The sequence below is a fragment of the Macaca nemestrina genome, chromosome 15 (genome assembly GCF_043159975.1).
Source record: "Macaca nemestrina isolate mMacNem1 chromosome 15, mMacNem.hap1, whole genome shotgun sequence".
Taxonomy (NCBI): domain Eukaryota; kingdom Metazoa; phylum Chordata; class Mammalia; order Primates; family Cercopithecidae; genus Macaca; species Macaca nemestrina.
Window position 1 is genome coordinate 18,884,458 of NC_092139.1, and position 26,020 is coordinate 18,910,477.

Below are 26,020 nucleotides of genomic sequence, written 5' to 3' on the forward strand. Positions count from 1 at the left end.
GACCTCAGGTGATCCGCCCGCCTCAGCCGCCTGAAGTGCTGAGATTACAGGCGTGAGCCACCGCGCCCAGCCTGTTTAGGAGTGTTTTTGAGACTTTTCCCCCCAAAATTTGTATCTTTCAATTAAGGAAAATAGCCTATGGAACTACAGAGACTTAGGGACAAAAACCAGAGCGCCTTACTCCCTCTTGTGCTCTTCCACTGCAAACTGCTAAAAAAGTCTTATTTAACAGAAGGTAACATTTCAGGCATTCCGGAAGAAGGACATACCTTAACGGCAGCAGACTTTAGCAGACTTTAAATTTTTTTTTCTTTCTCCACTTTTAAAGGATAGGTAGTTGACTTGTATTTATTTAATTTTTAAAACAGGGTCTCGCTCCGTAGCCCAGGCTGAAGTGCAGTGGTGTGATCACGGCTCGCTGCAGCCTCAACCTCCCAGACTCAAGCGATCCTCCCACCTCAGCCTCCGGAGCAACTAGGATTATAGGCATGCACCACCATGCCTGGCTAATTTTTTTTTTTTTTTTTTTTTTAGAGATGGGGTCTCGCTCTTTTGCCCAGGCTGGTTTGGAACTCCTGGGATCAAGCGATTCTCCCGCCTTGGCGTCCCAAAGTGTTGGAATTACAGGCGTGAGCCACAGCGCCCGGCCTCAGCTCTATTAATGTTAACAAATATGTATACAACCCTAAGGGACAAGCATTAACTTCCTCCATTTCCCCGACCCCTGCCATCCGTACTTGGCTCCTGAGTCCCCTTCATTGGATGTGATTTTGGACCAGCCCTTCCCATACCCACACCTCAGTTTCCCTATCTGTACAACAATAATTATACATTCCCTTCCCAACAAAACACATCAAACCTAACGGACAGAGATCGACTAGGCTGCAGAAGCGCGCTAAGTAATAGGTCATGAGTTAAGTAAAATGACTGACAACATAAACTCCTCTTTTGACAAGCCAAAGCCACCCGCGGCCACCGCTCTTCAAGGCTGTTGTAGGATGGGCGCGGCCAAGCCATCGGGAGCCACGCCCCAAGAGAGCTGGGCCCGCATTCGCCGCGCCCAACCCTGCGGCCCAGGAAGGGACCCAGAATGACGTCACAACCACTCCTATGTAACACTCCGCCAGGAGATAAAGTAGTCCCCAACCCATAGTGGGCCCCATGCCAAATACTAGCCGACGTATAAAATCTCAGAGTCTCTTCAGACCCGATTATGGTTTTGAGGCCTCGGAGCGACCTTCCGGAACACTGAAAATGTGTTTTTCCCGGGGCCAGCGGGAGAAGTAGTTCCGGCCTACAATAGGCCGATGGGTTCCTCCGCAGCGGGGGAAAGAGGATGGCGACCTCGTCGATGCCGGAGTCAGAGAGGAACGTGGCTACAAAAGCCTCAGGTGAGCTTCGGGTAGAGTCAGGCGGCCCCACCGTACCCTGCCGTGGAGTGAGGTCACACTGCGAGGTTACCCGGAGGCGAGTTCCCGGGCCGGCGGGGCTGTCCGAACAGGGCCCCGGGGTCCCAGGCCCTTTAGTCGCTCTCGCACTTGCCTGAGCGGAAACCCGGCGCCACCACAAGATGGCGTCGGGCCTGGAGCACAGGCAGCGCCGGGGACAGCCCCAAGTCGCCAGGCCCCGAGACCGTCGCTGTCAGCCCCCTCCACAGGGGAACCCGGGGGGAGCGAACCACTGACCCAGGGGGCCAGCGGGCTGTACCACCGACCCTGCAACCCGGGGGGACGCGGGGGCTGAAGGGCTGAACCACGGAGCCCGGATAGGACTCACAGAGAGAAACGCTCCACGAGAATCGTGGGGGCGAGGGAAAGGGTCAAGATTACCAGCCATTGACCACCCTCACGGGAAGGGCCTTAGCCTGGGAAGCACAGCTTCTCCGTCAAGTTTGTCCCGAGCTCCCCTCGCAATACACCAGGAAGCCCCGCCCCGTCGGAGACTCAGTTTTTGCATCTGCAAAATGGGCGCAGGGGTGCAGCTGGGTGGGCTGCGGTTGCCGGGGCTGGGGAGATGGCCCACTTGTTCCAGCCACGGTCACCTCTCTTCGCAGAGTGAAGTCCCCAGACCCTACGCCACGCTGTCAGGCAGCCCGCTGATCCGATGGAGGAGAACGAGGTGGAGAGCAGCAGCGACGCGGCCCCTGGGCCTGGCCGGCCCGAGGAGCCCTCTGAGAGCGGCCTGGATGTGGGCACCTCGGAAGCCGTGTCGGCCGACAGCAGCGACGCCGCGGCCGCCCCGGGGCAGGCAGAGGCCGATGACTCTGGCGTGGGGCAAAGCTCGGACCGCGGCAGCCGCTCTCAGGTATGGACCGGGCTGGACGGCGTGGGTGGAGGCAAGGACCGCGAGCATCAGTGCCTGACAGCCAAGAGGAAACAGCAAGGCTTGTTTGTAGCTAATACTTGGTGTTTCTGGTTTACTGTGAGCCAGGCACCAAGCCAAGCCCCTAAAATGGGGGCTTCATACCTTCTAAGACACATACCATTTTTCTCCACATCTTATAGAAAAGGATGCCGAGGTACCGAGTGCAGACAGAGCCAGGATTCAAATCTAGGCTGTGGTCTTAGCTACTATAGTACCCACAGCCCTCACACTTTGAGAGGCAGATGTCTAGGCCAGGCGTGGTAGCTCGTTGCCTGTAATCCCAGCACTTTGGAAGACTGAGGTGGGAGGATCACTTGAGCCCAGGAGTTGGAGACCAGCTTGGGCAACATAGCGAGACCTCATCTCTACCGGAAAAAAAAAAAAAAAAAAAAAATGGGCAGGTGTCCTGGGTTAAGACCGGGTCCTGCCTCCAGTTTACTGGGAGACCTCTTTGAGCCTCAGTCTCCTGGCTAAAGTAGAGCAGAAATACTTGCTTTCAAAGGTGCTTGTGAGCTCCCACCAGACATCCTCTTGCAAACATTTTGTAAACCGTCTCCTCCTGGCTGTGCCACTTCCAAACCGTGTGATCTTGAGCAAGCTACCCAACATCTAGCTCTGTTTCCTCATCTGTAAAGTGGGAATGGTAAATAGACCTGCCTCATAGAGTTTTTGTGAGGATGAAATAAATTAACATATGCAAAGCTAATAATTAAAACAGTGCTCAGCACATTGTAAGCACTCAGTACATGTCTTAGCCATTCTTATCTGCAAGATAGTGATCATATTCAGTATATCACGTGATAGAAGTCTACAGCAGTGGTCATCACTTTGGGGTCCTGGGGTTTCATTAGTTCAGCAGAGATGGGGGCCTACCATGTGCTCAGCATGTGCTGGGCCCTGGAGATACAGCAGGGGAAAAGACAAGTTTGTTCCAGGCCCTTGTGGAGGGCACAGTCTGGCAGGGAGGCTGTTACAAGGCATGATGAACCCCACAGTGGTGTGGTGCTGGGGACACAGGCAGCTGCAGCACTGAGGGTGAAGAAGTCCTGACTTGGCCTCAAAGTCAGCATTGACTTCCTAGAAGAGGTACTAGCTAAATGGTGGTGAGAAGGCTGGGTAAGATTTAGCCATAGGGTGATGCTGGGAAGAGTTTCAAGCAGAGGGAATGATTTATGCAAAAGCCCAATGACAATAGCTCCCCCTGGCTGTGGTGTAGACCCTGGCTGTGGCTTAGGAGTCCCTTCCCTTATTTTGGGGTATCCTGTGATGAGATCCAGGGACCCTGTGACTTTTTTCCTGGGGGGACTCTGTGATTGGAGGGCCTCTGTCACTGGTCCTCAGTGGGGCTGAGGGCATGAGCTGCTCCACTGACCATGTCCTTGGGCCAGAGAGCTCTGTCTAGCAGGTGGGAGTTAGCAGGCTGCCCTGCCCCATACCCTGCTGCTAAACTTCTTACCTCCCTGTTTCATGCCCCTCAGGAGGAGGTATCCGAGAGCAGCTCGAGCGCAGACCCCCTGCCTAATGGCTACCTCCCTGATTCGTCGTCTGTGTCCCATGGGCCAGTGGCAGGGGTGACAGGCGGTCCCCCAGCACTTGTGCACTCTAGTGCACTCCCAGACCCCAACATGCTGGTGTCCGACTGCACAGCTTCCTCCTCGGACCTGGGCTCAGCCATCGACAAGATCATCGAGTCCACCATCGGGCCCGACCTCATCCAGAGTGAGTCAGGCAGAGGAGCCCCACAGGGGTTTCCCTGCAGTGTCCTGCAGCCAGCTATGCCCACCCTAGCTGCATGAACTCAGGCAGATTACTTTCCCATGCGGAATGTGCAGAGTGGAAACAGTCACCCCTGTCTCACGGTGGTAAATGAGGATTTAATGAGACAACACGATAAGGTTCTCAGCATAGCGCCTGGCACACGACAGACTCTCAATAAATAATATAAACTGTTATTGCTTACCTTGTGCCCAGGACTGTTCTAAACTTTACATACAGTAGCTCATTTAATCCTCCCAATAACCCCAAAAGGTAAAGAATGTTATGTTCACAGTCCACATGAAAAATATGAGGAGGCCGGGCGTGGTGGCTCAAGCCTGTAATCCCAGCACTTTGAGGCCGAGACGGGAGGATCACGAGGTCAGGAGATCAAGACCATCCTGGCTAACACAGTGAAACCCTGTCTCTACTAAAAAATACAAAATATTAGCTGGGTGTGGTGGCAGGCGCCTGTAGTCCCAGCTACTCGGGAGGCTGAGGGAGGAGAATGGCATGAACCCGGGAGTCGGAGCTTGCAGTGAGCTGAGATCCGGCCACTGCACTCCAGCCTGGGCGACAGAGCGAGACTCCGTCTCAAAAAAAAAAAAAAAAAGAAAGAAAAATGTGAGGCACTGAGGACGTACATAAGTTACCCACTGTCACCAGCAAGCAGTGGAGGGTGTCAGGCCATGAGCTCAGACAGTCTGACTCGAGAGCCGTGTCACCCAGGCTAGAGAGCAGTGGTGCAATCATAGTGCGCTGCAACCTCAGACTCTTGGGCTCAAGGGATTCTCTGCCTTGGCCTCCAGGGTAGCTGGGATTACAGGTGCACACCACCTTTTTGCTGGGTTGGCCAGGCTTTTCTTGAACTTCTGAGTTCAAGCACTTCTCCTGCCTCATCCTTCCAAAGTATTAGGATTACAGGCATGAGCCATGACACATGGTGCTGTACCCACTTTTTGTTAATGATATTTATAGAGACTGTAGTACCTCAAAAAGCCCTGGGATAGTCTGGGAAGCTAGCCCTAAGAAAGCGGTGCAGGAGCTAGTCCTTTACTTTGAGAAGTTTGGAGAGGAAGGAGGACTTTTCAGGTTTGGTGGTCAAAGCCTGGGCAGCTGGTGTAGCTGTGGCATCTTGTGTAAGTGTGGGCCAGCTGCTGAGTCAGCTTGTCACACTAGACCTCCAGACAGCCCTGCCAAGGAAGTCAGCTGAGGCTCAGGGGGCGACACAGCTGGTTTGCAGTCACACATGGGAGCCAGAATGAGTGTGGACCAGCCCTGCTCACAGACCAAAGTGGGGCCCATGGGGGTGGGCCTGTTGCTGGGAACCCCTCCCCAGGAGGTGTGACCCTTCCCCAACACTGCCCAGGCTGCATCACTGTGACCAGTGCCGAGGATGGCGGGGCCGAGACCACGAGGTACCTGATCCTGCAGGGCCCAGATGATGGTAAGACCCCGGGTGCCAGAATCAGGGAAGACCTGCAGTGGGCAGGGGGATAGATGAGGACAGGCTCTGCTGCGGATTTCCTCTGTGGCCCTGGCAGGGTATCCACGGCTCTGGGTCTCAGTTTTCCTACTGACCGGGTGGCCTCTGGTGGGGAATTTGGTTCTGCACTCCCTGGGTCTGCCTAGGAGGGGTAGCTACAGCTCACGGCCAGTGCTGCCCTCCATGTAACCGCCCACCAATTGCCTCACCTACCCCTAGGAGCCCCCATGACATCACCAATGTCCAGTTCCACCTTGGCCCACAGCCTGGCAGCCATTGAGGCCCTGGCAGATGGCCCCACATCCACATCCACATGCCTGGAGCCACCTGAGGAGGCACAGGGTGGGCCCAGCTCCCCGGTGCAGCTGCCTCCAGCCTCTGGTGCTGAAGAACCAGACCTGCAGAGCCTGGAGGCCATGATGGAGGTGGTGGTGGTGCAGCAGTTCAAGTGCAAGATGTGCCAGTACCGGAGCAGCACCAAGGCCACACTGCTGCGCCACATGCGGGAGCGCCACTTCCGTCCAGGTGCCTCAGTAGCAGCCTACCTGCTTGGACTGCATGGGTGGGGGTGGGGTGCTGGGAGCCAGACATGGCAAGCTTGTCTTACCCTCCCCCCACCCCCAGTAGCAGCAGCCACAGCAGCATCTGGTAAAAAAGGACGTCTACGGAAGTGGAGCACCTCCACCAAGACCCAAGAGGAAGAGGGACCGGAGGAGGAGGACGATGACGACATTGTAGACGCTGGAGCCATTGATGACCTAGAGGGTAGGCCACCATGGTTTCTAGGCCTGCCATCCCTACGCCCATCTAGACATACTCACTGAGCTTTCACTTGGAGGGCCAGTAAAGGGGAACTGGCAGAGACATATCCATAGGTCCCTCCAGTATAAGACAGAGGAGGTTGTGCTCTGGGACCAGGACCTTTGTGTACAGTTGTGCAGGCTGCACACTGGAAAAGAGCACAGGGGGCCCTGTTCACAATTGCACCACAGAAATAGAATACAAATAAAGGTGTGAGAGAAGGTCCTCGCCCTGTTGCTCAGGCTGGAGTGTAGCATCATGATCGTTGCTCACTGTTACCTTGAATTCCTGAGCTCAAGCCATCTTCCCATCTCAGCCTCCCGAGTAGCTAGGGCTACAGATGCCTGCCAGCATGCCTGGCTAATTTTTTAGTTTTTGTGGAAACGGGGTCGCCCAACCTGGACTACATGGTGAAACCCCATCTCTATGAAAAATGCAAAAATTAGGCCGGAGTGGTATGTGCCTGTAGTCTCAGTTACTTGGGAGGATCACTTGAGCCCAGGAGGTCAAGACTGCAGGGAACTGTAATTGTGCCACTGCACTCCAGCCTTAGCAACAGAGCGGGACCCTGTCTTAAAAAAACGAAAAAAGAGGCCGGGCGCGGTGGCTCAAGCCTGTAATCCCAGCACTTTGGGAGGCCTAGACGGGCAGATCACGAGGTCAGGAGATCGAGACCATCCTGGCTAACATGGTGAAACCCTGTCTCTACTAAAAATACAAAAAACTAGCCGGGCGCGGTGGCGGGTGCCTGTAGTCCCAGCTACTCGGAGGCTGAGGTGGGAGAATGGCGTGAACCCGGGAGGCGGAGCTTGCAGTGAGCCGAGATCGCGCCACTGCACTCCAGCCTGGGTGACAGAGTGAGACTCCGTCTCAAAAAAAAAAAAAAAAAAAAAAAAAACGAAAAAAGAAATACTGGGCGTGGTGGTTCACTCCTGTAATCCCAGCACTTTGGGAGGCTGAGGCAGGCGGATCACATGAGGTCAGGAGTTCAAGACCAGCCTAGCCAACATGGTAAAACCCCGTCTTTACTAAAAATACAAAAAATTAGCTGGGTGTGGTGGCGGGCACCTGTAATCCCAACTACTTGGGAAGCCGAGGCAGGATAATCACTTGAACCTGGGAGGTGGAGTTTGCAGTGAGTCGAGATCGTGCCACTGCACTCCAGCCTGGGTGACAGAGCAAGACTCCGTCTCAAAAAAAAAAAAAAAAAAGAAAGAAAGAAAAATAAATTGTCTTTTTTTTTTTTTTTTTTTTGAGATGGAATCTTGCTCTGTCGCCCAGGCTGGAGTGTAGTGACCAGATCTCAGCTCACTGCAAGCTCTGCCTCCCGGGTTCACGCCATTCTCCTGCCTCAGCCTCCCGAGTAGCTGGGACTACAGGCGCCCGCCACCTCGCCCGGCTAGTTTTTTGTATTTTTTAGTAGAGACGGGGTTTCACCGTGTTAGCCAGGATGCCCATCTCGGCCTCCCGAAGTGCTGGGATTACAGGCTTGAGCCACTGCGCCCAGCCAAGAAATTGTCTTGCTGAGTTGCCCAGGCTGGTCTCAAACTCCTGTCCTCAAACAGTCCTCCCACCTCAGCCTTCCAAAGCACTGGGATTACAGGTGTGAGCTGCTGTGCCTGGCCCTAAAATATTTCAGTATGCTGTCATTATAACAATTGGTGTTTTGGCCGGGCACGGTGGCTCACGCCTTTAAGCCCAGCACTTTGGGAGGCTGAGGCAGACGGATCACAAGGTCAGGAGATCGAGACCATCCTGGCTAACACGGTGAAACCCCGTCTCTGCTAAAAATGCAAAAAATAAATAAATAAAATTGTTGGTGAGTTTTTTAATACCAATTTTTTGAAATTCATTATTTTATACTTAATTATATCTCAGTTTGGACTAGGCATATTTCAAGGGCTCAATAGCTACATAACGGCCGATGGCAGCTGTTTTGGATAGGGCCGCCGTAGAGTTTGTGGACTTTAATGTTTATTTAAACTTTTTTCTAACTGACTGTACACTGTCTGGAGGAAGGGGTGCCTTTTCCCTATTCACATGAAGGTGCTTTATGAGCTAGTGGTAGGTGCCAGGAAGGGTAGAGAAAGAACTTCAGGGGCTCAGGGCAGGAACGCCAAGTCAGCCAAAGGAGACCAGGAGGGCTTTCTGGAGGAAGCATCACTGTAGGCTCGGAGGAGGAGTGTACACAGGGGTGGGGAAGTGAGCTGGGAAGGGGGTTAGGGCTGAAAGGGCAGGTCCTGCCACTGTTCACCAACTTTACTGTCCCCCACAGAGGATAGCGACTATAATCCAGCTGAGGATGAGCCCCGAGGCCGGCAGCTTCGGCTCCAGCGCCCCACCCCTAGTACCCCAAGGCCCCGAAGGAGACCTGGCCGACCCCGGAAGCTGCCCCGCCTGGAGAGCTCAGACCTCCCAGATGGTGAGGTTTGGTCTTGGGAGGGGCTCGTGTGGGTGGGTCAGGAGTGGCCTCACTCCCTGCTTGTCTCTGTGGAGTTCTGGGGACTGAGTGTGCCCTGCAGGGCAGCTGTCTCAAACCAGGTCACCTGCAGGCCTCCTGGGAAAGGGGAAAGCCCTCAAAGACTCAAGCTCAAGAAACCTTGACTCAGGAATCTATCTCAGCTTTATGGAAATGCCTTTCACCACAATTTGTCATAACAAAAGAGAAATTTGGGTCTTTATCACTGAATGAATAAGATAAATTTTAAATATGACTGAAATAAGAAGAGAGAAGTCAGTCTGAGGCCTGGGACTATCAGAGGAGCCCTGGTTCAGAGCATTAATGGCTGGGGGACAGGAAGGACCCAGCCGTGGTGTGAGCACCGGCTCTGCCGCCTGCAGTCTGTGTGACTTGGAGCTTAAATCTCCAGTCCCTTTATTTATGCATGGAGGTTATAGCAGCATGCTTATTAGGATTGCTTAAGGGTTAAATACACACAAAAGAGTACAATGGCAGCTGTTTATGGTTGGAGAATAGTTGTATTATTACTATTATTTGTTTTTGAGACGGAGTTTCACTGTTGCCCAGGCTGGAATGCAGTGTCATGATCTCGGCTCACTGCAACCCTCGCCTCCCAAGTTCAAGCGATTCTCGTACCTCAGCCTTGAGTAGCTGGGATTACAGGCGCCCATCACCACACCAGCTAATTTTTTAGTAGAGACAGGGTTTCACCATATTGGCCAGGCTGGTCTCAAACTCCTGACCTCAGGTGATCCGCCCACCTCAGCCTTCCAAAGTGCTGGGATTACAGGTGTGAGCCACCGCACCTGGCCTATTTTATTCTTTAGTTTCTATTTCAAAAAGGCCTTTTTACTGAGGCATATATGTACGGAAAATTACACATATTCTGCCTAGGTCAGTGAGTTTTCACAAGGTGCACACATCTGTGTAACCAAGCACCTGTATAACCCAGTCAAGAAACAGAATGTTACCTGCATTGTCTGTATTGTTAATTTTTCTAGTACATATTTAATATTTAAATACTGTCGATGTTTTTGAAGAGGTAACAGATTTAGATCGTCCAAACTTCAAATGGTTTGCAAGCACGGAAGTCACGTCTTCTCCCTCCTTCCCTCCCATCAGCCCTCGCCAGCTGCCTGACCTCCCTAGGGAATGCCAGTGTTAAAGCACTGCTGTTGCTTTCCAAGCCTTAGAATGTTCTGTGAAGTCACCAAAGCTGCTATTCTGGCCTCCCTTGGATAAATGGGGCAAATGAGACTCCGGGAAAGGAATGGCTTTGCCTGTGGGTGCACAGCACATCAGTGACAGCTGTGCCTGGAACCCAGGTCTCCTGACTGGAAAGTCCCAGCTCTCGCCGCTGCTCTAATCCAGGCCAGGTCCTACCATGCTGACAGAATGTCGGCTCTTGGGCGGTAGGATCCACGCTGCCCTCTAACCAAAGGCTGTCTGTGTCATGTGACTCGATGCACCCATCAGTGGTCTGTGATGATTGGGTAGGAGGATATTTTGGCTGGCCTCTGGCCCACTTGTCCATGTCTGTCCTGGTGTGTCAGTGGCTGGCTTGTGACCTGGCATGTCCATGGCAGGTGTGGAAGGAGAGCCTCTAGTGAGTTCCCAGAGTGGACAGAGCCCTCCAGAGCCACAGGATCCCGAGGCTCCCAGCTCCTCAGGCCCAGGACACCTGGTGGCCATGGGCAAGGCAAGCAGGACCCCCGTGGAAGCTGGTGTGAGCCAGTCAGATGCAGAGAACGCAGCTCCCTCCTGCCCGGATGAGCATGACACTCCACCCCGGCGCCGAGGTCGACCTTCCAGGCGCTTCCTAGGCAAGAAATACCGCAAGTATGTGGAGCAGAGGTGAGGGTGGGGCAGGTGTGTGGTTAAGCCACCAACCCCACCAGACCTTTCCCCAACACCCTCTTCCTGCAGGTACTATTACAAGTCGCCCAAACCGCTTTTGAGGCCCTTCCTGTGCCGCATCTGTGGTTCTCGCTTTCTGTCCCACGAGGACCTGCGCTTCCACGTCAACTCCCATGAGGCTGGCGATCCCCAGCTCTTCAAGTGCCTGCAGTGCAGCTATCGTTCCCGCCGCTGGTCCTCTCTCAAGGTGCGGGAGCCAAAGAGGATTGGGGCTCATGGGAGGGTGAAGAAGGCAAGCAAAGGCCAGCTGGTGCCACTGAGGGAGAATGGAGTCACAGAGCATCCTGGCTCACCATCCTGCTGCTCTTCAGGATGCGTGTCTGGCTCATTGGTGCACTGAAGAACGCTCAGCTCCTCAGAGCCTGCAGGAATGTGGGGAGGTGCTGGGAAGGCTGCAGCGGGCAGTTTTGCAGGCAGCACAGTGCACAGCGGCAGCATATCTTCGCCACCACAGACGCCGTAAAACTGTTTTCATCTGATTCCATGTGTTAGAAAGATTTCCAGCAGATGGCAGTCATGTGTCTCAAGAAAAGCGTTCCTTTTAGGCCAGGAGCAGTGGCTCACGCCTGTAATCCCAGCACTTTGGGAGGCTGAGGCGGGTGGATCACCTGAGGTCGGGAGTTTGAGACCAGCCTGGCCAACATGGAGGAACCCCGTCTCTACTAAAAATAGAAAATTAGCTGGGTATGGTGGTGCATGCCTGTAATCCCAACTACTCGGGATGCTGAGGCAGGAGAATCGCTTGAACCTGGGAGGCAGAGGTTGCAGTGAGCCAAGATCCACACCACTGCACTCCAGCCTGGGCAACAAGAGCGGGGGAAAAAAAAACAAACCACGGTTCCTTTTTCTCCTTAACGCAAGCTACCACGTGGCCTGCAGCAGCCCTGAGCCTTTTATGCAGTAACTGGATAATTAAATCCTTGTTGCAGCCCAGTGAAGTCGTAGGTGTCCATAGTCCCATTTTACTGACCCAGGAAACCGTGGCTCAGCCTGGCCAATGTGCAAGTTGGCAGCTGTGGGAGAGGGTACTTTCAGGCATGGTGGTCAGAACGAGCCCCTGTGCTCTGTGCACGCTGTGCTTTGGGCTGTTCTCTGGGTTCTGCAGAGAGGATGTCCTGTGACACAGTGGGAGAGGTGGAGGCTGTGGCGCCATGCTGCCTGCCTTCAGCTCCAAGCTCTGCCATCACAAGGTGCCTCCACCCTGAGACTTAGGTTCCTCTGTCAAGTTGTGAGCCAGCACGGAGTGGGTGCTCTCGCTGGGGAGAGTCCCTGGGCCTTCCTAGGCTTTGACCCTTGCATCGGGGTGTGTTGTCCACACGCCTGTGTTCTGTGAGCTGCTCCTGCAGCAACCCTAAGGCTGTGGCCACAGGTGTGGTAGGGACGGGGATGGGAGAGGAGGCCAAGCCCCAGCCCACTATCCTTTTGTCTGTCTCCCAGGAGCACATGTTCAACCACGTGGGCAGCAAGCCCTACAAGTGTGACGAGTGCAGCTACACCAGTGTCTACCGGAAGGACGTCATTCGGCACGCCGCTGTGCACAGCCGAGACCGGTCAGTATGGGGGTGGGAGGGACCCGGGCGAGAGACGCCAGGTGGAGTGGGGCAGTGGAGGCCCAGGATAACCATGGTTCCCACTTACCGCACTGCTGCTCTGAGCCAGCCCTATTTGCTGCACACTACGGGCATGAGCAGAAAGGCAGTTCACCCCAGATCATTTGGCTTAGAACAGGACAGTACCAGGACCTTGAGGTCCCCAGCTCAGCCTCTTACCTCTTGTGAGCTTTAGTTTCTCATCAAATGGGGGCAATTGTTGAGGGGATTGAAGGAAATTATGTACCTAAAGAAGTTCAGTAAATGATCCAAGATCTTCTGGACTCCAGATCCTCCTCATCTCTCACAGGGCTGAGAGTGCACCTGAGAGAGAGAAACAAAAGTTCTTAGGCACCTAATGATTGCTCACAGGATTATAAGTCGATCTGGAGCTTCAGGTAGGAGTTCGCTTCATGAGAGGTGGTGTGTGAGCAGAGGTTGGAGACAGATCCCCTGGGACAGCTCCAGCTGTGTGTGTGGAAAAGCCAGCTCAAGATGCTTTGAGGTTTCTTTTTTTAAAATGAAAAGAAAAAAGGGGGGTTCTGTGGCCAGGTAAGATTAGTGTAGGATCACCAGCTTGCAGAGCTGTTCAACACCTCTTTCCTGCCGAATTTCTTTTTTTTTTTTTTGAGACGGAGTCTTGCTCTGTCGCCCAGGCTGGGGTGCAGTGGCCGGATCTCAACTCACTGCAAGCTCCGCCTCCCGGGTTTACGCCATTCTGCTGCTTCAGCCTCCCAAGTAGCTGGGACTACAGGCGCCCGCCACCTCGCCCAGCTAGTTTTTTGTATTTTTTAGTAGAGACGGGGTTTCACCGTGTTAGCCAGGATGGTCTCGATCTCCTGACCTCATGATCGGCCCGTCTCGGCCTCCCAAAGTGCTGGGATTACAGGCTTGAGCCACCGCGCCCAGCCTCCTGCCGAATTTCTTAGAGCTTTTATTGACTGACTGACAGAGTCTCACTCTGTCACCCAGTCAGGAGTGGAGTGGCACAATTACAGCTCACTGCAGCCTCGGCCTCCCAGGCTTAAGTGATCTTCCGGCTTAAGCGATCTTCCTGCTTCAGCCTTTCGAGTAACTGGGAACTACAAGTGCTAACCACCACACCCAGCTAATTTTTTATTATTTATTTATTTCTTTTTGTAGAGAAAGTGTCTTGCTGTGTTGCACAGGCTGGTCTCAAACTCCTGGCCTTAACTGATCCTTAGAGCTTTTAATATGCAAATAACATTTTGTGATTGATAGAGAGAAAGAATGTACCATTTCACAAATATATTTGAGTGCAGAATATGTTGTTCTCAGCGCGCCTCTTAGCATTTTCCCCAGTGAACTCCAGCTAGGGAAGCACTGTTCTAAAAGAAAGGGGCCTTGGCAGGGAGTAGGCTCAGAGCTGAGACCGGGTCTGTTCAGTGTGAGAGGGTCTAAAGTGCGTTTGGGGAAACCCTGGTCTAACTCCTCGGCCTTTTCCCCCCAGGAAGAAGAGGCCAGATCCGGTGAGTCTGGGGTGCTGGCCTGGGAAGGGAGCCTGCCTGGGGGTTGTTTGTGGAGGTGGGGACGAGAGGGGAGGTTTTATCCTCCCTCCTCCCCTTCTTTCTCCATCTGGCCCCTTCTTATGCCTTCCTAGACTCCAAAGCTGAGCTCTTTCCCCTGCCCTGTGTGTGGCCGTGTGTACCCCATGCAGAAAAGACTCACGCAGCACATGAAGACGCACAGCACTGAGAAGCCCCATATGTGTGACAAGGTGGGTGGGAGCCAGGGCTGGGGCTGGGAGGAGGGCCTTCCCTGGGTAATGGAGGGTGATCGCCATCTCACTGCTCTTCACCCCTCACAGTGTGGAAAGTCCTTTAAGAAGCGCTACACCTTCAAAATGCACCTGCTCACACACATCCAGGCTGTTGCCAACCGCAGGTACATCCCCTCGGAGGCCCCTGGGGACGGGAGCAGTCCCCAGCGCATCACTGAGCTTCCCTCCCTCTAACTGCCTCCAGGTTCAAGTGTGAGTTCTGTGAGTTCCTTTGTGAAGACAAGAAGGCACTGCTGAACCACCAGTTGTCCCACGTCAGTGACAAGCCCTTCAAATGCAGCTTTTGTCCCTACCGCACCTTCCGAGAGGACTTCCTGCTGTCCCATGTGGCTGTTAAGCACACAGGTCAGGCTGGGTGCACCCCAGTCCCACTCACCAGCCCTCAGCTCCCTCTGCCCCTGATCAGAGGCTTAGCTCCCATCCTCTTCCCCCTCGGTAGCCACAGAACAGCCCAAGTGCTTCAAGTGTAAAGAGAGTTTCCCATGGGCGTATTTACCCTAACCTGAGCCCAGGTGCCCGCTTGGCCAGTTGTTCTCTAGATGGCTCTGGGCCGGTCACTTGCCCTCTCTGAGCCTTCCATATTTATGAAATGGGGGAATCAGAAGTGCCTGCCATATGACTATGATGAAAGTAAGCTCCATTTGTTCCTTGAGCCCTGTGTGTGCTGGCACTGGGGCTGGAGAGGAGGCTCTTCTAGGCCCTGTCTTGGCAGATGAAGCTGCAGAAGCAATGCCATTGGCTTGGCCCACAGAAGCTGCACTGCAAACATTGTTTCTTTGGTGCTTAGCTACCTGGTCAGCACACTAGGGGCGATTAGAGAAAAGGAGCCAGGGGTTCCGTTAGCCAGAGTCCTGTGATGACCCGCAGGAGGAGCTTGTAGTCACATGACCTTGCAAATAGGCATGCACAGGAAGGCTGTTGAGTGCAGAGGGCAGCCTTGATTCATTTCTGTCCTGGGCTACCAGAACAGACAGTGGCATGTGTTCGCCAGCATATGGGAATGAATCTCTGGAAGTGAGTCAGTTGGAGAGATCCTTAGGATCAAGAAAGGATTCCTGGAGGGGGTAGGCTAGGGATGGACAGACTTAAGCTTGCCCCAACATGTGCCTCCAGGGGCCAAGCCCTTCGCCTGTGAGTACTGCCACTTCAGCACACGGCACAAGAAGAACCTACGCCTGCACGTACGGTGCCGACATGCAAGCAGCTTCGAGGAATGGGGGAGGCGCCACCCTGAGGAGCCCCCCTCCCGCCGTCGCCCCTTCTTCTCTCTGCAGCAGATTGAGGAGCTGAAGCAGCAGCACAGTGTGGCCCCTGGACCACCTCCCAGCTCCCCAGGACCTCCTGAGGTAAGGTCAGGGCATGGGTCAGGATGACAGAGTGAGGCCGCTTCTCCCAACCCCAGCATCATTTGCACATTGAGGTGCAACAGAATAATACCTGCCTCTTGAGACTGTGGTAAAGACTCGCTGAGTCAAACATATGCAAGCCCTAAGCTTAGAGTAAGGGTGGCTTTCTAGTGCTAGTAATAGAGAATGGAAATACTAGTAACTTAACTGTGACCACAGTTTTTTATTCTGTCTTATACGAGAATTCCACAGGTCAGCAGTCTAGGGCTGGTGTGGTGATTATACAGTCAGAAGGGAATAAGCTCTCCATATCTTTGCCCAGTCATCTTAGGCCTATGACTTTCATTTTTGTAGTTGCCTCATGGTCCGGTATAGCTGCAGGAGCACCAGCCTTCCCAGCCACATCCCAGGCAGGAAGCAGGAGGAAGGGATGGGGGAGAGGCAAAAAGGATATCTGCCATCTATCCATCATTCCTCATGAACTTCACCTGAAGATCGTTGCTTAGTCATGTGGCCACACTTTACCGGGCTGCAAGGGAGGCTGAGAAATGTCTTGGAGCTGGGTACATTGCCACCCTGGTGAAAATCAGAGTTCTATTAGCAAGAAGGAAGAGGAGGACGGATTCAGGATAGGTAGCTAGCAGTCTCTGCCATGTGAGCAGACACAGTATCCCCAGAAACATGGACCACATGACATGCTGGTAGATCACAGGCCCTGGAATCACACAGTCATGGGTTCAAGCCCTCACCCTGCTATGTATTAGGAGTGGGATTCTTGGCCAGCCACTTCACCTCTCTGAGCCTTAGTGGGTTCATCTGTAGCACTGAGCTGGTATATTTTGAAAAGTGGTTATGGGCTGGGTGTCCTGGCTCACGCCTGTAATCCCAGCACTTTGGGAGGCTGAGGCGGGTGGATCACTTGAATCAAGAGTTTGAAACCAGCCAACGAACATGGAGAAACCCCATCTCTACTAAAAATATAAAAATTAGCTGGGCCGGGTGGCGGGCACGTGTAATCCCAGCTATTCAGGAGGCTGAGACACCAGAATCACTTGAACCCAGGGGTCAGAGGTTATAGTGAGCCGAGATTGTGCCATTGTACTCCAGCCTGCATGATAGAGGGAGACTCTGTCTCCAAAAAAAAAAAAAGAAAAGTGGTTATGAAGATAAAACAAGCCAACAGATGTAAAATGTCTGGCAGATCAGAGGCGCTTGGTAAATGGCACTTGAATCTGGGCCGGCCCCTCTCAGGTGTGGGCATATGTCCACCCCATAGATACCCCCAGAGGCGACACCTTTCCAGTCATCTGAGGCTCCCTCACTGCTCTGTCCTGACACCCTGGGCGGCGCCACCATCATCTACCAGCAAGGTGAGCTCTGTGGGAGGACAGGAGCTCTGAGTGGGGCAGGGGCAGGCGTGCTGGTGGTGGCTGGAAGATGGAGAGGGGGTGGTATTGGGTGCCAGTTTTCTAGCACTTTGTCAGGCTTAGATCCCACCCCACCCAGGAGCCGAGGAGTCGACAGCGATGGCCACGCAGACAGCCTTGGATCTTCTGCTGAACATGAGTGCCCAGCGGGAACTGGGGGGCACAGCCCTGCAGGTGAGTTACCTGGGAACCTGTTCCCCTTCCCAGCTTCCACAGGTACCCAGCCCTGCACTGGACACTGGGACTAGAGTACAACAGTGTATCAGAGCTGCCCTGCCCTTGGGAACTCCAGGGTAGTGGAGGAGACAGATCCGCTGAAGTCTGGTGGGCAAACACAGAGAGGAACAGGCTTTGCCAGGGAGGCCACGGGGTCTCCCGTCCATTCTCCGGAACCACTGGTGACCTGCCAGGTGGAACAGTACACACTGCCCCTGTGGCATCTGGGCCCTGTTCTTGTTTTGTCTTCCTCCCACCTCTGCAGCCACCATGTGCCTGTGGGTGCCCCCACAGGGGTCTGAACTAGCTTTTCCATCCAAAAGAGTGCCCTCATTCCAGGACACCTCCCACAGCCTGCAGACCCCAGGGCTTCCTCCAGATCAGACCATTCTCTTGAGTTCCAGGGGTCTTGGTTCCTGCACCTCCCCAAAGTTCCGCACCTTTGCCCCTCCCTGCCCCCCACTTCACATCTGGCCTGGTCTCCAAGGCAGAGGGAAGTTTATTAGCCCCTCCTGTTTCTTAGCCTCATGAGAAGATGGAGAGTGTTTTTAAAATGATAAATTCCAGAAATCTTCATAGAGTTTAGTTCATGGCAATTAGGGGTATATAGAAGTTTTACATTTTTAGATAGGAAAGTTTATCAGTCTTTTATAGTTTTGTCTTTGGTGTCATCCCTAGAAAGACTCCTCCAGCTTGTATCCCAAGATTATATAAACATTCATTTATATTTTTTTCTTAGGGTTTATTTTTTTACACTTAATCTTACTCCACCTGGAATTTATTTCTGATGTATGCAGAAAGGTAGGGATGGATTTTTTTTCCAGAAGTCATCCGGTGTGGTATCTTCCCCTGTGGTTTGAAGTGTCCTCCTTCTCATATACTAGATTCCCAAATATGTAGGAATCTGTTTCTAGGCTTCAGTTCTGTTCTATTGATTTGTTTCCTGTTCCCATGCCAATCTCATGTGGTAGTTTTTCTGCTTACAAAAGCACATGCTTGTAAAAAACAAAACGGGCCTGGCATGGTAGCTCACGCCTGTAATCCCAGCACTTTGGGAGGCCAAGGTCGGTGGATCACCTGAGGTCAGGAGTTCAAGACCAGCCTGACCAACACGGAGAAACCCCGTCTCTACTAAAAATACAAAATTAGCCGGGTGTGGTGGCACATCTCTGTAATAATCCCAGCCACTCGGGAGGCTGAGGCAGGAGAATCACTTGAACCTGGGAGGCAAAGGTTACAGTGAGCCCAGATTGCACTATTGCACTCCAGCCTGGGCAACAAGAGCAAAACTCCATGTAAAAAAAAAAAAAAAAAAAAAGAAACAAAATGAACATTAGAAAATGTTTCAGTAAAAGGTGAAAGTCCTTGGCATTTCTCCCCTCCCCTCAGATACCCAGTAAATGGGTTCAGAAGAATTTCTTCAGGGCTTTGTTCATGCTCATACTAACACCTAGACCTTTGTTCCTTAAAAATTGGGATCACATTGTTGCTGCTTCTCAGCGTCATCTTTCACTTAACAGCGTGTGATGCATGGCCTGGCCAGCACCTGCAGTTACCCTCATTCTCCTAAGATCTACATCTTGCATCTCTGTATCATTCCATCACATGGATGTTCTCAGTTATAGTTTAGTCCTTTATTGGCTGGGGTTCTTTCATTTTATATTGATTCAAGCAGTGCTTCACTGTACATATATTTTCAGTGCTCATAAACTTTTTTTTTTTTTTTGAGATGGAGTCTCACTTTGTCACCCAGGCTGGAGTGAAGTGGCGTGATGTTGGCTCCCTGCAACCTCCGCCTCCTGGGTTCAAATGATTCTCCTGCCTCAGCTGCCTGACTTGCTGGGATTACAGGTGCATGCCACCACACCCGGCTACTTTTTTGCATTTTTAGTAGGGACAGGGTTTCATCATGTTGGCCAGGCTAGTTTCAAACTCCTGACCTCAAGTGATCTGCCTGCCTTGGCCTCCCAAAGTGCCAGGATTACAGGCGTGAGCAACCGTGCCCAGCCAACATTTTTGTAGTATTTTTAAAAAGCCTCCTACAAGAATTATTAGTGGGTCAGAGGGTATGGTGCGAAGCCTTGTAAAAAGATATGCCAGTATACATGGCCACCAGTAGGGTATATTTTCCTGCATTCACGCCAATACACTGGGTATTATCCATCTTTATAAATCTTTTTTTGGCGGGGTGGGGTGGTGATGGAGTCTCACTCTGTCGCCCAGGCTGGAGTGCAGTTGCGCGATCTCGGGTCACTGCAACCTCTGCCTCCCGGGTTCACACTGTTCTCCTGCCTCAGCCTCCCGAGCAGCTGGGACTACAGGCACCGCTACCAGGCCTGGCTAGTTTTTGTATTTTTAGTAGAGATGGGGTTTCACTGTGTTAGCCAGGATGATCTCAATTTCCTGACCTCATGATCCACCCGCCTCGGCCTTCCAAAGTGCTGGGATTACAGGCGTGAGCCAACATGCCAGGCCTGTCTTTATAAATCTTTACCAATCTTACACCTGTAATCCCAGCACTTTGGGAGGCCGAGGCAGGAGAACTGCTTGAGTCCAGGAGTTTGAGACCAGCCTGGACAACATGGTGAAACCCTGTCTCTTAAAAAAAAAAAAAAAAATTAGGTGTGGCAATGAATGCCTGTAGTACCAGCTACTTGAGAGGCTGAGGTGGGAGGATCGCTTGAGCCCAGCAGGTTGAGGCTGCAGTGAGCTATAATCACACCACTGCACTCCAGCCTGAGCAATACCCAGTCTCAAAGAAAAAAAAAAGTTGTGTGACCGTAAATGATACTGAACTTCTCTCTGTATGTTCAGAGACCATTGTATTCCTTTTCTAAAGCACCCGTTTGTGTCCTGTATGTGTTTTTCTATTGTCATGATTAGAAAAATCTCCCCACCCCAATTCTAAAATACTTACCTACATTTTCTTTTAATATATTTAAAGTTTTATTTATTACATTTTAATCTTCAACCCATTTGAAGCCGACTATAGAATAAGATGTACACTGGAGCTTTTTTTCTAAGTGTCAGTTATCCCCAGTATTTCTTGACTGCAGCACTATTGGCATGTTGAGGCAGATACTATTGTGTGGTGGGGCAGTTCTGTGCATTATGGGATGTTCAGTAGCATCCCTGGCCTCTCCCCACTACATGCCGGTACCATCCCCCTCCTGCTGTGATAAGAAATGTCTCCAGACATTGCCGAATGTTTGTGGGGGGCACACCTGTTCTGCCCTATTCCCGTTGGTCTATTTCCAGTTGCTGAGTGGGATTTGGAAAGCCGGAGTATATTTTAGAAAGAACTTGTATTCAAATGAGCGGTGGCAGTACTGGTCTGACTAGAGTGTGTGGGTGCATCTGGGACACTGAGATGGGAGACGCATCTTGCATACCTGCTTCTCTGCCACAGATGCCTCCCATCCTGCCCCCTGGTGCTGTTGCAGGTGGCCGTGGTGAAGTCGGAGGACATGGAAGCAGGGTTAGCATCCCCTGGTGGGCAGCCCTCCCCTGAAGGTGCCACTCCACAGGTGGTCACCCTCCATGTGGCAGAGCCGGGGGGCGGTGCGGCAGCCGAGAGCCAGCTAGGCCCTCCTGACCTACCACAGATCACCCTGGCACCTGGTCCATTTGGTGGGACTGGCTACAGTGTCATCACGGCACCCCCTATGGAGGAGGGGACATCAGCTCCTGGCACACCTTACAGGTGAGACCTGCTGCCTGCAAGGCCCCTTTCAGCTTTTTGTAGGTGTGGTCGGTCAGTTCGATTTGGGCCCCACCCAAGCCTAGTTGGCAGGAGGCAAAAATCCCAGTACACATCAAGTGATTGGTGGTGGAGTCTACCCTTCTCAGGAGGTCAAGAGCTACCATTTTTTAGCCACTTACATGTTCCAAGCACTTGGCAGTCATGATGGGACCTAAGCCATTCCCATGAGATCCAGATTTCCCTTGTTTTACAAATGAGGAAATGGGCCAGGGAGGTTAAGTGACCAGCCTGAAACCACACACGCAGTAGGTAAGATTTGAACCCTGGTCCCTTTGGTTCCCATGCCAAGTGCTCTTCTTGAGTGATCCCAGGTGTTCTCCAGTTCTGACATTCCAAAGCAGCTCAGGCCTCTTTACCAGCATTGAGGCCTGGCTCCTGCACTTGGCTTCCCTACAATGAATGAGCTTGGGCAGGCATGTTTATGTTCACCAAACTCTTAGGCCATCTGAGGAAGCCCTGAATCCAAGTGCCAAATTGTTCAGCTGGCCTGGGAGTCAGGATCCCCAGGCCCATGCCCTTGGCCAGCACCTGGGCGGCCAGTCTCAGCATTTGCTCTCTACTCTTAGGCAGCAGGTCCTTGTTAGCCTTGCCTCCTCCACTAGCTCCTAGTGGTGGATTCACCATTTGCTACTGGTTGGCCTGGTCCCCCTGTCCTGCTCAACTTGGCCAGACTTGGGTTGGACCTCTCTGCCTCACTGTGTGCCCCCCACCTTGCCATGTTTACCAAGGAGGACAAGGATGACCCGTTTTTGAGAAGGACCTATGCTTGAGTTGTAATCATTTACAAGAGAGACGGTAGAGGGTCATTTGGTAACAGGGCAGAGCCACAGTTGAACCCTAGGCCCTTCTGACTTGAGTCCATCTTTGGTGACAGTCATCCCTCAGTTGATGCCTGTTGCTTGGGGAAGGGGGCTCCTGTGGCCCTCCATCTTCTCCTAGAACCTTCTCCGTGCCCACAGCGAGGAACCCTCAGGAGAGGCAGCCCAGACTGTGGTTGTGAGTGACACCCTAAAAGAAGCTGGCACCCACTACATCATGGCTACTGATGGTACCCAGTTGCACCACATTGAGGTGAGGCTTGGGGATGCCAACCACTCCTCTACCTCCCTCCCCTTCTCAGCACCTCATGCTCCCTGTCTCTCCACAGCTCACCGCAGATGGCTCCATCTCCTTCCCAAGTCCAGATGCTCTGGCCTCTGGTGCCAAATGGCCCCTGCTGCAGTGTGGGGGGCTGCCTAGAGATGGCCCTGAGCCTCCATCTCCAGCCAACACCCACCGTGTAGGGGACCCCCCGAGCTCTGCCTCCCCACCTCCTGCAACCAGCAAAGCCCTGGGCCTGGCAGTGCCCCCCTCACCGCCGTGTGCAGCCACTGCAGCATCAAAGAAGTTTTCCTGCAAGATCTGTGCCGAGGCCTTCCCTGGCCGAGCTGAGATGGAGAGTCACAAGCGGGCCCATGCTGGGCCTGGTGCCTTCAAGTGCCCCGACTGCCCCTTCAGTGCCCGCCAGTGGCCCGAGGTCCGGGTAGGTGCTGGCGCTCCTGTGTCTCTGCTGTCATTCATTGGGCCACACATTTGTATAACAAACCTTTAATGAGTGCCCTTTCAAACCAGATCCTTTGCCCCAGCCCCCGAGTGGATGAGATTGGTCAGAGATGACTCAGCAAGGTCCCAGCTCTCAGGGAGCTTGGTCTGGTGGGGAGGCAAACCAGACACAATGTGACTAATGCCAGACAGTATTCCGAGTGTGAACCAAGGGTGCAGAGAGCAAGTCATTTGAACTTGAGTGTGCTGGGGAAAATGCCACAGGAGGGATGGCCAAGCTGGGCCTCCAAGAGCAAAGGCACAGAGGTGTGAGAGAGAGGCATGGCTAGGGAGACTTGAACGTCTGGAACAGGGTTCCCCAACCCCTGGTCCACAGACCAGTAGCCATCTATGGCTTGTCAGGAACCAGGCCACACAGGAGGTGAGCGGCAGGTGGGCAAGCATTAGCCTGAGCTCCACTTCCTGTCACAGCAGCTGCATTAGAGTGTCATAGGAGCACAGCCCCATTGTGAACTATGCATACAAGGGATCTAGATCACACACTCCTTATAAGAATCTAAGTAGTATCTGATGATGAGGTGCAACAGTTTCATCCCAAAACCATCACCCTGCACATGCCGTGAAACAATTATCTCCCATAAAACCAGTCCCTGGTGCCAAAAAGGTTGGGGACCACTTGTCTAGAATACTGAGGGCACAGAAGTTTGAGGTAGTTGGGGAGCCACCATGGAGAAGGCTAGTGGGCAGGTTCATAGCCCAGCTTGGGGCCTCCCTGTTTGCCTGAGGATTTCCAGTTTTCAGATCCAGTCACGCACTGCATCCTCCCCAGAGGTCAGAGAGGGAAGCAGGGCCTAGAGCCCCACCCCTACAGATGCAGAGGTGGAGGCTCCGTCAGGCAGGCCTCAACCCTAGAAAATCAGGGCCCGGGTCAGGCGCGGTGGCTCATGCCTGTAATGCCAGCACTTTGGGAGGCCGAAGCGGGTGGATCACCTGAGGTCGGGAGTTTGAGACCAGCCTGACTAACATGGAGAAAACCCGTCTCTACTAAAAATACAAAATTAGCCAGGCGTGGTGACACATGCCAGTAATCCCTGCTACTCGGGAGGCTGAGGCAGGAGAATCGCTTGAACCCAGGAGGCAGAGGTTGCGGTGAGCTGAGATCACGCCGCTGCACTCCACCTCTGGGTGACAAGAGCAAAACTGTCTCAAAAAAAAAAAAGCCCGATGGGACCTGCACAGGTCCCCTCATCCAACACCTCTAAGTTACATATGGGTAAACTGAAATTTTCCAATTGACCTAATAATGATCGAACCTATGGCCTTTCACTTTTAGGACACAGCAGCACCAGATGTGGATCTGGCTTGGCCTTTCTACCCAGCTTCTTGTTAGTACATAGGATTTTGGTTTTCCCAGGTCCGCTTTGCCTGGTTCCCTGACCAGCTGTCGGCAGGGATCTGGGGATTTGTTGCCATCTCTCCTGACCCAGCTGATGCCCCCAACTCTGCCCTCTGCAGGCGCACATGGCGCAGCACTCAAGCCTGCGGCCCCACCAGTGTAGCCAGTGCAGTTTCGCCTCCAAGAATAAGAAGGACCTGCGGCGGCACATGCTGACTCACACCAAGGAGAAGCCTTTTGCGTGCCACCTCTGCGGGCAGCGGTGAGGCCACATACCGATGGGTGGGGACCGCTGGGCATGTATGATGGGGCTAACCTGAGCCACCTTTCATCCCCTTCAGTTTCAACCGTAACGGGCACCTCAAGTTCCATATCCAGCGGCTGCACAGTCCTGATGGGAGGAAGTCAGGAACCCCTACAGCCCGGGCTGCTACCCAGACCCCAACCCAGACCATCATCCTGAACAGTGATGACGAAACACTGGCCACCCTGCACAGTGAGCTGCCCCTGGGGCCACAGGGTGGGCACCAGGGTAGATCCAGAGACTTGGGCCACTGCCCCAAAAGGCACCTCTGGGCACAGTAGAGGCTGGGGCATTGCAGGTTTTCCTGGACCTCACGTGTGAGCATCCTCTCCTCTCTGCCCAGCTGCACTCCAGTCCAGTCACGGGGTCCTGGGCCCAGAGCGGCTACAGCAGGCACTGGGCCAGGAACATATCATCGTTGCCCAGGAGCAGACAGTGACCAATCAGGTAAGAGTCAGGACTGGGGGCCCTCTGGCCAGTGACAGGCAGGGGTTGGGGTAGAGAAATGAGGCTAGAGCTGGCTTGGTCCTGGCAGGAGGAAGCCACCTACATCCAAGAGATCACCACAGCAGATGGCCAGACCGTACAGCACCTGGTGACCTCCGACAACCAGGTGAGCTGCTAGCTACTGTTGATGCCCTTAGCTGTGACCTACCCTCCCAAAGACCCACCTTGGGGAGGAATGATACTTTCCAAACCACCCCTCCTGGGGTCCATGCTTGCCAACAACTGCATTGTTGCTGGTGGCTATTCCTAGTCTTCCACTCTGCCTTCTTAGCTGAGCTCCTGGAGAACGAGGCCTCAGCACCTGCCTCCTTGCCACCACTGCCACCCTCCCCCCCCGCCCACAGGTGCAGTATATCATCTCCCAGGATGGTGTCCAGCACCTGCTCCCCCAGGAATATGTTGTGGTCCCCGAGGGCCATCACATCCAGGTAGACCACACCCTGGGATGAGGGTGGGGTGTGGTGAAGGGCTGCATGATCTCTTCCCAGAATCACAGCTTGGCTTCCTCTCTGCAGGTACAGGAGGGCCAGATCACACACATCCAGTATGAACAAGGAGCCCCATTCCTTCAGGAGTCCCAGGTAGGGCCCTGGGAGGACAGGGAGACCTGGGGCACAGGTAGGGTTTCTGCAGGCCAGCATCTTATCAGCTTTTCCCCTCCAGATCCAGTATGTGCCTGTGTCCCCAGGCCAGCAGCTTGTCACACAGGCTCAACTTGAGGCTGCAGCACACTCGGCTGTCACAGGTATGGAGCTGGACCCTGAGGAGCACAGGGCTGGGTTTGGACCCAGCTCCTGAGCCTCTAGCTCACCATACTTTCCCCTCCCCTGGCAGCAGTGGCTGATGCTGCCATGGCCCAAGCCCAAGGCCTGTTTGGCACAGAGGAGGCAGTGCCTGAACACATTCAACAGCTGCAGCACCAGGGCATCGAGTACGACGTCATCACCCTGGCCGATGACTGAGCCCTGAGGGCCCGACACAGATCCTGGATTTGAGGCCAGCCCTCCCGGGGGTGGGGGGCCACCAGGACTCACCTCCCTCTTCATTTAGCATCTCCAGATACTGGACAGCCAGCATCCTCTCATTCCTAGGGAGCCAGACCTGTGCTGTTGGGGTTAGGGGCAGCCATGGGCCCCGGCCAAGACGTGCTGGGTGCCCCAGCCTGCAGGCAGGCTTTGGGATAGAAATTTATTTTTGTTTGGGTGGACCCACTGGCCTCTCAGTCTCAATAAAGGGACTGGAGTCCAGTCCTGAACAGCTTACTTTGTCTGCTTGCTGCTGCAGCCTGAACCAGGCCAGATCTTTTGAGGTGGAGGCTGTGTGGCTCCACAGCATGACCTGCCCT

The 26,020-nt window shown here is 53.4% G+C and overlaps 1 protein-coding gene across 6 annotated transcripts; it reads left to right on the forward strand.

The window, feature by feature from the left end:
* Positions 1–1,258: 1,258 nt before the first annotated feature.
* On the forward strand, positions 1,259–25,937 carry LOC105496465 (zinc finger protein 335). 6 transcript variants are annotated; one of them, XM_011766911.3, is made up of 28 exons: positions 1,259–1,391; positions 2,054–2,304; positions 3,843–4,083; positions 5,489–5,566; positions 5,825–6,130; positions 6,230–6,370; positions 8,682–8,828; positions 10,454–10,706; positions 10,794–10,971; positions 12,222–12,334; positions 13,845–13,863; positions 13,995–14,111; positions 14,202–14,278; positions 14,359–14,519; positions 15,288–15,520; positions 16,797–16,890; positions 17,027–17,121; positions 20,607–20,866; positions 21,886–21,997; positions 22,074–22,448; positions 23,984–24,126; positions 24,206–24,360; positions 24,512–24,615; positions 24,704–24,781; positions 25,020–25,103; positions 25,191–25,256; positions 25,339–25,420; positions 25,510–25,937. In XM_011766911.3, the coding sequence occupies exons 2-28, from the start codon at positions 2,104–2,106 to the stop codon at positions 25,635–25,637; spliced, it is 4,041 nt and encodes a 1,346-aa protein (XP_011765213.2). In that variant the 5' UTR covers positions 1,259–1,391; positions 2,054–2,103; the 3' UTR covers positions 25,638–25,937. The 6 variants fall into 6 exon arrangements, with proteins under 6 accessions (XP_011765213.2, XP_011765218.2, XP_011765215.2 ...); XM_011766914.3 differs by lacking the exon at positions 1,259–1,391 and having other exon boundaries at positions 1,626–2,304; positions 20,573–20,641; positions 20,769–20,866; XM_011766913.3 differs by lacking the exon at positions 1,259–1,391 and having other exon boundaries at positions 1,625–2,304; positions 25,513–25,937.
* Positions 25,938–26,020: the final 83 nt, after the last annotated feature.